Raw genomic sequence first — 13,859 nt, forward strand, 5'->3', positions numbered from 1 at the left:
TACCTTGCATACATGCAATACAATCATGTTTAGATATTCGCAGTTTTCTTGCTAGATGATGTATTATAAAAGTGTGTACTTGAAAATGATATCATCTTGTTAATGTTACCCCAATAAATTCAATAAACATTTTAAAATAAATAATACATTTATTAATATAAAAAAAGAGTTTTGAGAAATTAGAATATGTTGTGAATGCAGGATCCTTCTGTTTTTATTCATTTAAAGGAACATGTAGACAGATCTTTACCTGAGAAAGTACACGTGCCTTATGGGAGTCCTTTTATCACCCTTTGGGTGTATGTTATAGTAATGCTGGTTTCAAGAGCTATATGGAAGATTCCTGACAATTGCCACGGGCCAGGCTCCCACGGGTACAAGGAAATACCATGTGAGCAAAGACACAGTATCTGACAACATCGATGATGAAACTGACTGGTTACAAAAAGCTCCATGACTTAATTTCCAAGTTTAAATATGACTATTTTCAATGATGATGATGTTTTGCTAGGTCTAACTAGCTAAAAAACTATTTTTCAAATATTGTAATTCATCCAACCACCTACAGTTGCCAAAAGGCAGTAGCTTCTGAAGTATGCAAATCTAAACCCAGACTCTAACTCCCTTTATATTTCTAAAATCAGTACTTTTTTTTTCCTTTTGCAGCCTGATTTTCATGCTTGTTTCAACGAAGTTAGCATTACTGCCGTGGGAACAGGTCCCACCCAGTGTCTTGTATTTAATTCCTTTAAATAAGGGGCCCATGTACTCCAGAATTTTATGATCTCATAATGATAGTACTTAGGTCCCAAACCACAAAGCAGGTTATCTTGATAAAAAAACAAACAAACAAAAACAACAACAAAAAAACTACTTTTATTGGATAAGAAAATATGTAATGCGAAATTAAAATGTGATCCAGTAACCAACCAACCAACTAGCAAGTTTAAGAGAGAAGAACATTGCAAAGCTCCAGAGACACAAGGGATGGAGCTAGGGTGAGGATTAGAGTTGTCTATCTTCAAGCTATAACTGTGGGATCAAAACAATGTTTTTAACCAATAATAATGGCTTTGAAATTGCAAATGAGCGTGGGATGGGCATTAGAAAGACTCTCTTGGGGACTATGAGTGTACTGAGTGGTCTAAATGTAAATGTAACAGATGGGGTTGCCATTAGAACAGCAATCATTTCCAGCTTCCACCCCAAATTGTTGTTTCTGTCCCAATTTCAAATATCCTGTCTCACTGTCAGGCTATGTGTCAGATGACATGTCCTGGTACTTGGTAACTGCTGTGGCCACAGGACCGGGGGGATGGGCTGGCGTGTTCTGAGAACAAAGAAGAAAACAGAAAGGAAAACGCAGATCATCCATGCGACAAATGTTTATCGTGTGCCCAGTGTGTGTCCACGGTTCTAGTTCTTGGGTACCGGGGGTGAACAGAATAGAAAATGCCCTTGCTCTTGTGGAGCTTACATTCTACTTGGGGGGGACAGATGATAAAATATACCAACCAAATATAAATCATGTTAGATGGTGGTGAATGCTATAGAAACACAGTCTGGGCAAGGCAGAAGAGAATGAAGAGTCAGGGGGATATATTTCATATAGGACAGGCAGGAGGGTTTAACTGAGAGGGAGATGGGCTCTGCTGACATTTGCGGGGCAGTGTTCTGGGTAGAGGAATAAACAGCGTGTGAGGAAGCATCCAGGAGGATGGTGCAAGAGATGTTTGAGGAACCTTAAGGATATGAATGGAGCTGGAGAGGGCTGAGGGGGAAGACAAACGATAGGAGAGAAGCTCAGGGAGCTAACACGGTGGGGTGGTCAGGTACAACCTTTGTAGAACTTGGTAGTAAGGGATTTGCTTTTGCTTTGAATGAGGGAAGACGTCCTTATAGGGGTTTAGCAGCGGAGGGACATGGTTTTTAAAGGCTTCCTCTAGTTGCTAGTTAGGAGAATATTGCAACAATTCAGGTGAAAGATGCTAGTAGTTTGGATGGAGCTGTAACAGGAAAATTGGTGAAAAATGATCATTGGATTCTGGCTGTACTGATGAATCAAATATTTAGTGTAAAAGAAAGAGAAGAGAGACTGAAAACATTTTATATGAGAACAAGGAAGAGGAAGGAAAAAAGGAAGAAGAAAGGTAGGTAGATATCTAGAAACGTAATGTACAAAGGGGCTAAGACTATGTCTAGGAATTCTCTGGAGAAGTTCTCCAGAGCTCAAGCGAAGAACTTCAGGATTTGATTGCCTGAGTAGCCAGCCTGATTCTTGGTTCCTAAATATAACTTGAACATGAATTTATGCTGGCTGCATTTCTCGGCTGTTAAAATCTGCTAACCCCAAAGTGAAGTTTAGTCATATGGCCAACCCACTGTGAGAGGGTCAACTTCATTTGGGAAGTTGGATGGAAGAGCAGGGGAGTGACATGATGCTCTGGGAAGGAGAAAATCTCACCTTCTTTTGTTCCTAGATAACAGGGACCCAGAAAGAGTACGTCTTGGCTTAGGAGGCATGAATGAGACCATGTATAGAATAGATGTTGTGATCCCCAAACCCAAATTTCATCATACAAAGGTCACATATGTTATTTGCATTTGAGTGCTTTATTATATTGGAATTGCAGTGATATTATTAACATTTGTACAAATGCACAAAATCTTGTCTCTTCTTGCTAGAAAGAGATGTAAAAATCTGACCTAGTTGAACAGTCTTAATGAACTCATTGTCCATCGGTAACAATAATGTGTTCACTATGCAACAAAAAGCTTAACATAACATTAAACATATTAAATGCTGCAGCAAATATTTACAGGTATGTACCCCGAAATTGTTTTCTCCTTCCAGTTAGGAAGGTGGTTGCTTTACAAATAGACAAACAAACACAAATGCTTTGCTGTTTACAATGACAAACAACCCCCCAGTCCAGAACTTAAAGTGACAGCACCTTTTTTGGGGGACTTCCTTAGTTAACATTTACTTTGTACAATGCTAAACTTTTTTTCTTTTAGTTCTATTTTTGGACAATATTTATATTCCAATTGTCCTGGAATATTGTGTTTAAACTGAGCCATTTTTCTGGGCCTTTACAGAAGACCCCATGTCCTCTCCAGGGAGGACATTTCAAAGCTTATCTTTTCTTCAAGACAAACCTCAAGGGCACAACTCCTCTCTCTATGAGGCAGGTGTGATTTAGCAGAATGTAGGAGGAAAGAGGGCAGGTAGGTCGTTTTTTACTGGCTGGCTGGTGGGAAAAGGTCCTTTCTCTGACTACCCCTCCACGTCATCACTGTGATACCTTTCGTGACTTCCTGTAGTATCTAGAGCATTGGTTTTCTGAAGGAGCAACCAGTCTAGGGAGCTTAGTGTGCATATGATTTTAATGATGTATTTAAAGCTACTTCATTCCGGTTCCACATTCTCTGTCCTGAGGCTACCATGATTCTGTAAAACAAAATAATAATAATTCTATAAAGTTCTATAATATGAAACTCAATGTAAGAAAATCTCAAATGGCTTAAGAAGAGCTTTCTAAATCCTGACTTCTAATGAGTCAGATACTTCAGTTGGTCTAAATATAATGGTTGATAATTATTGATTCCTCTCTGATGATAAGCTTGGAAAGGTATCAGAGTGCCACTTAAGAATATGAATCTTTTAACAAATGCTGGCAATTTGGCCTTACCCCCCTCTTCAACTTGTGGTTAAATAGATTTTATTTAAAAATAGACAATTTATAAGGAAAAAATATATAAACACTCTTTAAGCAATTTGGCTATAAGCATTATATCACTGAAAAATTCCACAAGAGATAGTAAAATACTTGAATGGACATACACTTTTTTATTTTCACAACATGATGAGCTAAGGTTTTCGTTGTTGTTGTTTTCATTTCCTTGTTTTGGTATTGGAGTTTACTGGTGAGTTTATTGCTTCAGTGTCTTCTTGTCCTTTCTTAGATTATGACTGTTAAATAGAGGCGCTGTCCCTAATTATGTTACAAGGCAACATTGTATTTTTGAGACCTAGGAATGAACTAGATGGGACCACTGTTATTTCAGCAGCCTCAGAGAGACCATGACTAGGACAACAGTTCATTGTGCACCACGATGCACAAAAGAAGAAGTCTCCTGGCTCATTCAGGACACTTTGGTTCAGAGGATGAGACAGAAAATTCTTAAGGATAGCTTAGCTGCTGCCTCACATCTGTTGCATAATATAACATTTTCAAGAAAACATGCTATGAATAAAGGTACAGAGTATAAACTGGCTCTTCTCCTGGGCATTCTCGTAGCAGGCTTCTTCTACTGATGTGAGAAACACGTCTTTGCTAGGCTACTAAGGACCACACACAAATGTACCTGGTGCAAATATTATGTAAAGTATGATAAACGATGCAGCTCAGAGCCTCGGAGGAAGGGGCGGGGCACAGTGCAGAGGGAAGAGGGAAAGCAAGTTTGAGGACAGGGTGGAGGTTCGAAAGAGAACCAGAGAAAGGGATAAAAAGCTAAAGTGCAATTTTAAAATATAAATTATTTTAAGCAGAAGAGAGGTTCTAAATCGCTACTGTTCGCATAGGCACGGTTTTATTCAAATTTAAATGGGTTGTTTCCTTTTCCTTCTCAGATAGACTGCATAATGGAGCTTGAATGGCTTAAAGCTACTGCACATTGTTTGAGAAGGGACAAAAAGAGCACTAAAAAGCTGAATAGTGCAAAGCATTCTAGGAAACTGGGATGGGGTGGAGAGATGCAGAGATGAAATTGTTCTTATACTTTTATAAGAAAGTGTTCCAGTTATAGTTACTGATTCCCTTTAGCTGAACTCTGCTCCCTAAAGGGAAGAGCTTAAACACAGAAAAGAAATAAATGTTGTTTTTTTTTTGTTTGTTTGTTTTTTTAAAAAAAAGCTGTTTCAAACACAGATTAAAAAATAACTCACAGAGCAATAAAAATCCTTGAAATTTCTATGCAAAGAAATCTAAGCAAACATTTTCACCAAATGATGGAGCACAGCCATTTGAAACCCTGAAAAACGAAGATACATACAACTAGAGTAGTTTATTATGAACTAATACTTTAAAAACAAGTAGACCCTACAGAAGAATACTGTTCAAATGGAATGTTTAAAAATAACATTTATTAATAAATATCTTATAAAATTCTAAATTAATAGATTCCTGTTCAAATTTTGCTTTGGTCCTTGAATTCCACTGTATACACACATACATACATATATATTTTTTTAGATGATTTTTATTCACCAGAAAGAAGCACATTCTATCCTAACTGGATGGCTAGTTTTATAGCAGTTTTAAGCTTAACCCACCCCCACTCCCCAGCCAAAGGTCTTTTACTGCAGCTGGTTTAAGATTTCAATGACGAACTCAACTAACACATTCAAATTGACTTCACTAACAGCCACCTGAACATTCACCGTTGACACCCTCTATTCAGAACTTGCGCTGCGTTGGATTTCATTGACCGGATAGGCACCAGAGAGCATTTGCTGCAAGTAAGTCCCCTTCATTCTAACAGCGCGGGGACAGCACACTCTGGCTCCCACGACCCTGTGGACACGATGACTCGCATACATTGACGCGGAGGTGGGAGCAGGATGACTGGGAGGGTACAGGGAAGACTCCCCACCTAACACCTGGCTTTGAAATAAGTGCATTCATCCACAGCGAGGATTTTCACCATACCTGTCCCTGCCTACGCTGGGAAATACCTTAAGGAGAAACACTTGCAATGCGGATGCCTTGGTCCAGGGGACGGTTCACCTGGTGGAAATGCCATCAGGTGTACCTACTGAAGTTGCTCACTCCCGTCACAGAAGAGCTGCAGGGAGGCAAAGTGGAAATCTCCAGGGAGCTGGCAGTGCTGTCAGAGGCCGATCTTGCCCATAATACCCGCGGGAATGAGGGAGGCAGCGCGCTGAGCCCTTGGGGGATGCTCTGAAGGTCATTACAGCTGTTGGTGACTATGGATGGGTGGCCCAGTCACTCAGTGGGAGAGAGAAGAACGGGGCAGAAAGATGTTTTCCCAGATTGGCAAAAGGTGTAGGGCAAGAGGGAGGACTGATTATTCCATGGTCTGGAGAAAGCTGGGCCTTCAAGGGAAATAACTTAATATCGATAAGCTGAGTGTCGGATCTGACCAATGTGCTCTCTGTTTGGCATTTCAAACTCTGAGAACTGGCTGGCATCTCCCATTGACTGTATTTCCACACTGCTAATGAACATACCTAAAGGCCCTGAGTATAACAAGAAGACAGTTTATTCTAATTATACGTTAGGGCCCGATCGCTAACTTGTGTGGTTGGTTTGCCTACTTAGCATAAAGAACAGACATAATTGGGCTATATATAATGCCCATCAGTCAAACTGTCAAGTTGCTGAATTAAGGAAACTCAGGCAAGTTCTTAACTGCAGAGGCTTTTGGTTTAACAACTAAATATTTCAATCAAGAGGTGGAACAGCAGTAAAGTAAACCATAATTTTAGTGACAACCCACTCCCTGGACATTCTGGTATTACCAGTGGATTTTCAAAAAATCCGTTTCATTAAGTGCTATGCATGCAGTAAAGAAAGAAATGTTTTTGTTTACTTAGAACAAAAAATAAAATTAAAATAAAAAAAATTTAAAAACCCGAACAAAAGATGTCAATGAGCTCTTTGTCCTTTTTAGGGGGGGACACACAGTCCTAGGCAGGAGTTAGGAAAAAAATTATTTTTCATTTCAATAAAGAGATAAGAATGTTAGCTTCTTTTTCAGCTAAATCTTAAACCTTTCTTAGGAAGCCAGTTAGGTTAAACCATTCGTCGGTTACTGCTGGGATTAAAAAACAAATCAAAACAAAACAACCTTGAATTCAGTATTTAAAATACTTAAAAATGATCTGTTCATCTAAAATATAATAGAAAATCCTTTTTGTTTACATTTTTTCTTGTTTTTCTCTTTTTTTTTTTTTTTTGCTTTTGTTTTGATTTTTAGACCATATATCCAAGTCATGAGTTTCACTGGATACTCAAAAGTTTCTTCTGAAAGCACTGCATACATGAAAAGGTTGTTGATAAATACTGATTTTAAACGTAAGTTAGTAGATAAAACTGAAACTATTATAAAAATCATGCTTTACGACCCTCGTCTTTTCTTTTTTTTTCTCTAAAATAGATTCTTACACTATAGTGAGAGAGAAAAAAAAGCAAAATCACATCCTTTCCTTTTCTGAACTCTTATAAAAGCTACACCTTTTGTAAAATACTATTCCTTTAAATCCCATGAACACACACACACACACACACGCACGCACGCACGCACGCACGCCCATGCCCACACTCATGTTAGGAGGTCAAGCATTCAAATGGAGATGAAACACCAGCACCTGTCTAGACTGCTAAAGAGAAACATTAGCCTGGTTATTTGTGAGATGTGATATTAAAACATTAGAACAGTAGAATGGCTTATTTCAAGGAGGCACAACTGTGGTTTGGAACTATCTGCTTTTTATAATAGGCAGGTCCACAAAAGTTGTCGAAAATGTAAATCAGAACTGTTCGGGAGAGTGAGCGGGCATGCCCACGGGGCCCTTTCTTGAACTGCCGTGGGAGGGCGGAAAGCACCCCAATGGAACCTCGGTTTTCTTCTCTCTTTGTTCCTCCAGGGTTATCTACTTTCACCCACCGGAACAGCAAAGCTGCTTCCATAGGCTTCAGAAAAAAACAAAAGCAAAACCAATAAATCTGAGGCTACTAGCAGCTGATGACTGAACAATGCAATTTGTAGTGAATGGAGCCCTTCTGAATTATTATATAGCACATGGATTTTTGACACTGTAGACAGGCCATAGAGAACCGGTTGTCACCGAGGGTGCGATGCTACAGCCTCGCATTACGATGTGGACGTTCACAGCCGAGGCTCACAGCTCCCTTCCCTGGTGTCTCCACAGCTGGCATTCGACAGTGCTTCACCTGTGGCTAAGCCACCTTTTATTTGCTCTGATTATTAAAAATATTAAACCAGACACCTTAAACATCTCCTGGTTACTATTTTGTAAAAAGCGAGAGTTGAATGAATTCCAGCTGCAGGTCAAGGGCAAGGGAAGCAATGGCTAGGTCCACATTTCTGAGGTTTACATTGATCTTTTTCTTTAAACATTAGTTTCTTCTTTACATGCAATGCTGAAGGGGGAAAAATAAAACAGAAGAAAGTAAAAATGAAGAGGCAACAAGGAGCCCAGGAAAGAGTGGAAACGTAGAGAGAAATTGGGCTTTGGAGAAAGTGGACCAAGAGGAGCAGGAGGGGTGGAGAGATGCCTGGTGGTTTTATGTGGACATCAGTGGGTCTTCCAATTTCTAACGGTCAGAGAAACAAAGCTGTGGAAAGGCTCTATGTTTATCTGGGATTCTGGTGACATCACAGCACAAACTCAACATGTGTTATGATGTCATCAGACTTCTCACCCAGTCACCTTGCATCTGTTGCTATCTAAGTATGCCTCATTTTGGCTATAAGCTGCGGCTTAACGAGACTCAATGTTTCAGGCAAAGGGTTGGACTGATAAGAATGAAACCATGACTATATACAGAAAGAGTTCAGTTTATAAACAAGTAACTGGTACCAGAAAACTGGAGAAAAGCACCAAAGCATTTCCCAAGCTGATAGATATTAATTGCATAACTCCCTTTTTTTCTTATATAACTAAGTATAAAAGACAACATTTCCATAATAACTATAAAAATGAAAGCCAGTCTTTGAAGAACTGAGGAGTCTTCCAGGTCTGAGTGAATTCTAAAAATGCCCTTCAAAGAAAGGACGGTGTACGTGGCAGCTCTTCTGGGAGGCGAGGTCCGGCCCCTGGTTTTTAAAGAATCGGGTTCAGGTCTGTTCTGTGAGTGGTGAGCTGGCTGAGGGTGGAGCTTCCGACCACCTCGCTGACGGCCGAGGACGTGGTGATGGTGTTATGCTGGATGACCTGCTGCTGAGAGCACGCAGGGACCGGGCTCACGGGAGGGCTGCTCTCCGGACCTAGGACGAAGCAACACACACACACACCGATATGGCTCTTTCTTGGGGGACTTGCAGACTACTCAGAAAAATACTACTAGATGTTTACTAAAAATAGAAGAGTTTTCACACATTGTCTCCTGGGGGTTAATTTCAAAATTTTAAACTGTAGTGACAGAGCTATGCCTTCCCAGTTTAGAGCTACAAGCAAAGCCATGCTTTCTACGTCAGCAAAATGAGTCGGTGTGTTGGAGTCTTGGAATGGGAACTTCCCCATCTTGTATTTTCAAAGAGCCATCCATATATCAAATGTGGAAAAATACTCACATGTGGTGGGAGAATCTGTGTTGCTCAATCTAAAAAATTATTTGAAAATAAATTGACCTTTAGCCATGATTCCCTGCCCCTCCCACCAACCCCTGCTCAACTAACATTTAACCAACCTACTGACATTCCCGGTGCAGAAACTGGGGTCTAAAAAAACGGGACCCATTTTGTGTATTGATACACTGAGACGGTCACTAGTTTGTGAGCCCGGTGACTAACATGCAGCTACCCCGAGGCATGGGGCGTGATTCACCCGGTGCCTGCTCCCCAGCCCATGCACCCCTCTGGAAGACTGCTAGCCACTGGTGACCGGGCTCTGGCAGGCCATTTTCTACTGGCTGCAGAATTGGAACGTGGTAGGATTTTACACTGTGAAATGCCAGGGAAAGTCTAGCCAGAAGTTATTGGGAGGTGGCGGGCCTGGTGATGGACAGGGGTCAGAAGAGAGAACTCCCCCGGTCGAATATTCTGGCAGCCATCCAGAATTCTAGCATATCTGCCTGGGTGTACAATCTACATTTGACTTTTGCTCTTTCAATATAATTGAATGCAAAATTAGAGGCAAAACATTGAACACTAGAAACAGCAAAAAAGTCCAGGACTTACTTAGATATCCTTGCGATTCTTTCTGCATGGCTGTTATCGGGCAGTCTTTATGCGTCAACAACAACTGTTTCAGCTGCGCCACCTCGTTTTTCAACATGGACACTTCGTTCTGGAAAGAGACATGGCAAAGCTATGTTGAGAAGACCAGCAAACACAAACCGCAGGCCCCGTGCACTGTCAACAATGAAACTGTGGCAAGCATTTCTGTGAAGTGTGAATGAGTTAAGAATATTATTTAACGGGATTCGCGGGCAATGTGTAGCTTGCCTTCAGTTTGGCTCTCTCATTTACCAGGGGCTTTCTGCAGAGACCAGGTTTTCATTCAAGAGCTGGATCCTATGAAAGGCGCAGAGCGTACTGTTTAGGTGGTAGACCCTGGGGCCAGGTTACTGGGGTGGGAATCTTCAGTCTACACTGGCTGAGTGACTCTAGGCAGGCAACTTAACCCTGAGCTCCAGCGACATTGTTTATGAGACGGGGATAAAAATAGCACAAAGTTCTTTGAGTTGCTGTGAGGATTAAAAGAGGTAATAGATGTAAAACACTCAGAACAATGCCTAGCACATACTAAGCACTCAGTAAAATTTAGCTATGATAATCATCATCTTTACACTGTCTGATGAGCTCAGGTTGATATTTGATAGGAGACGGTGAATGTGAGGCAATGGGAACATTTATGGGGCTTTACACTGAAATGCCCTCCGGAAAAGCTCACTAATCTACTATCAGATTTCCCAAAAGTTCCAAATGGGCTACAGTTTATCAGCATGTCCCCCTGCCCGACACCCACTTAACAGGAGGCATGGAAGCAAATAGCACAAATACTGGTCGTGTGCTGGTGGGATGAGGTCAGCCCAGGAGGCATGGGGCCGTGCTAGAATTAATTTCATTAATTAGTTTATTAACTAATGGGCTCATTAACTAGTTTGGCTAACTTCAGTCTAGAAACTCTTCCCCTCTCAGTAGCAGGGTGTTGGGGATTGTATGTGCATTTTTCTTATGCATTTAAACAAGTGCCTCAAACTCCACTGAATGTAGTAATTCACAAGGACAGGTCCGTGGCTTCTAGAATAATGTACTTGGCACCATTGTCTACAAATATAAACTCAGAATAGATGGTTGGTTCCAAGGTGCTTCCACTTGATAAAAGTAAACTGTAAACATAGCACTATCTCAAATAAGCAGTTTTACAGTTGTGATACATAATACCCCCTCTCTGGCCTGTGCTCATTGGTGGCTGCCAGGCATTACACTTGTAGGAGACTTGAAAGAAGCATGTGCACAGAAAAGGGTGTTTTAATATTGCTGTCATTAAGTTGTATCTACACTTTCAATATGAACTTGGCTTTTCAGGCCTGTATTTATCACCTAGCAAAATAAGTTCGGGATTCTAGAAGTTAATGAAAAAAAAATTTTGGAAACTCGTTTTAAACAATGCATCCCATTTCCTCATTCATTTGCAAAATACATTATATGCAATCAAATGTTGCGTAACGTAAATAACAAAATAAAATAAAAAATCTCATCTCCAGAGCTTTTCTCTTTCTCTTCCAAACTTTACCAAATAAAAGACCTATCAGGGAAATTAGCATTATGAGTGAATAAATCACTTAATTGCACAGAAAAATTGCTCTTAAATCTGAGAACAGTCGAGGTGAATTGTGCCTCCTACCTCCTAATGAGTGTGATGGATAAGGGGCCCTGTCAAAGCCAAAAGTGACCCTTGTCAATTCCGGGATCAGTGGCACAACTTTATTTATAGGACAATTTATTTTAGCCTTAACCACTAATTCTTTCCTCTCTGATTTCATGCCCAGTTAAATTCAGACAGCCTTCCCTGCTACCTCTGCTCAGCATGTGTGAACAAAGCTACTTTTACACCGCGCTATAGGAGGACCCCCAGGGTAAACACAACAGACAGACAAAACCAGGGCTGAGAAGGAAAAGGAAGAGCAGATGTATGTGTCTAGAGCTTGGCCGCACAGTGTCATGCCCTGTGCATTTAGGTGGATCACAGGAATGACACCTTTCTGACCCCTGCCCCGAAGAGGAAACTCTCAGCTGCAGATCGTCAGATAACGGTGTTCAGAAAACGGAGTCAAGCTCCAATTTTCAGTGAATCCAGCCACACTTTTCTCCTGTGACCTAGGAGGCGACAAAGAAAGGAAGGATTTCCAACAAAACCAAACAACAGGATTCTCTTGCTTTCTTATGCTTCGGGAAGGAAGAAAAAAATTCCACTGTGTGGCCGTCTTGGAAAGGTTGATTTTGGTCTCCATCGCTCCCCCCATGCGGTCCTGGGCAGTCACCTTTTCTAGGCAGTGTTCGGCTTCCCAGGCACGGAGTGTTCTTTGCCCTTCCTTAAGAAAACAGTTGGAATTCCGTTCTCTGGGTTCCTGCAGGGGCAAGGAGCTAACGGCCCACAATACTTGGCACACCCCAAACCATTTCACAATAAACCTTTTGCTTCCATGAGAGGCCATGATAAAACAGCACTAATCACCACTCTGAAGAGCATGGGTGGTGTCCCAGCCAATAACCAAAGCCTCATGTAGAACCTATGGCTAAAGCAGCAGTTTCGTCAGTGGCTAGCAGAACACTTACTGGTAAATCAATAGGTTGTGAGTATGGGAACTGAGGCCCCAGGAGTTGTGAGGGTCTGTAGAAATGTGGGAACCTGGAAAGGACCATGACAAGTGGCCATCATTGAAAGATATAGGTGAATATGGACACATTTCTTAATGTGTTAGTAATTAGGTTATTTAGCTAGGTTCTGGTTGGGAAATGAATGCCGATTAATATTCTCCATGGAGAAAAACAATCAGTCTCTTGTTTAGCCCGTGCACAAATAACTCTTATGCTGATAAGGACTAAATAAAAGCCCAATGGCCACAGAAGCAACAGAAATTCGGGGGCAAGTTTCCAACAGAAAAGGAACTCTTTTTTTTTTTTTTTATCCTTACCCGAGGACATTTTTTGTTCAGATAGAGTGGGAGGGAGAGAGAGACAGAAACATCGACGTGAAAGGGACACATTGAGTGGTTGCCACCCGCACAACCCAACCAGGGCCGAGGACAAACTGCAACCGAGGTACATGCCCTTAGCAGGAACCGAACTCGGATCTCTCTGGACCGCAGGCCGATGCTCTAACCGCTGAGCCAAACTGGCCAGGGCAAAAAGGAATTCTTAACTGCAAGTCGAGAATAGTAGGATTTGACTTCCCAAGCTGCCTCACCGACCAAACGTAAAACGAGATGGTTGTCTAGTTCTTTCCAGCAAGATCGTTTTTTTATTTTATGAATGTTTCTGAGTTACTGTCTACTGAGCAAGTGAATTACCTAATAACCTAACGAAGAACTCAGTCTGGAGTTTTTATTAGTTAACCACTTTTGGTGTTCTCCAACATGCTTATATCTTAAGTCTCCTGTTTGCTAAGGGAGCTGGTTCTAGCACCGCCCGTGCTTCCACATCTTATTAGGGCAGTTTCCCAAGCAACATGGATAGCTTCATTTGGAGCCAAATTTGGTGTCCATGTGTGGGTCCATATTGTTGCGAGTGTACAGAGCCTTCACCAGAGTCCCTGATGGACGCTTTGGGTTCAGAAATGGCAAGAATAAGCTGCCCCGGAGAAAGCAGAGTGGACCGTGTGCTGTGCACATGCATCATCACGCTCAAGACTCCGCCTCGATGACGGACATGTAGGAAATGCACAAATACCAGACTCTGTTGTAAGTAAAAACCCTTCCAAGGTAACGTAAGTAGAATCACCTTGAATTCATTTTGGAAGAGAACAACCAGATAGCAAATGTTTCAAAAGAAATCAAATGTGGCCTGCAAGTCTAGTAGGGAAATAAAAACCAGGACTTCTGGAGGCATTTTCTGACTCTGAGCTACCTTGCTTTGTAAATTGA

At 41.3% G+C, this 13,859-nt stretch overlaps 1 protein-coding gene across 3 annotated transcripts in view; it reads right to left on the reverse strand.

Moving 5' to 3' along the window:
• Positions 1 to 7,287: 7,287 nt before the first annotated feature.
• The window catches only part of CREB5 (cAMP responsive element binding protein 5), a 392,461-nt gene continuing 385,889 nt past the window's right edge, over positions 7,288 to 13,859 (reverse strand). For all 3 annotated transcript variants that reach the window (XM_036247061.1, XM_036247059.1, XM_036247060.1), the window contains exons 10-11: positions 9,949 to 10,057; positions 7,288 to 9,036 (exon numbers count right to left, since the gene is read on the reverse strand). In XM_036247061.1, the coding sequence (XP_036102954.1) occupies positions 8,873 to 9,036; positions 9,949 to 10,057 (273 nt within the window). In that variant the 3' untranslated portion in view covers positions 7,288 to 8,872. The remainder of the gene's footprint in view (positions 9,037 to 9,948; positions 10,058 to 13,859) is intronic.

The sequence above is a fragment of the Molossus molossus genome, unplaced genomic scaffold (genome assembly GCF_014108415.1).
Source record: "Molossus molossus isolate mMolMol1 unplaced genomic scaffold, mMolMol1.p scaffold_m16_p_7, whole genome shotgun sequence".
NCBI lineage: Eukaryota > Metazoa > Chordata > Mammalia > Chiroptera > Molossidae > Molossus > Molossus molossus.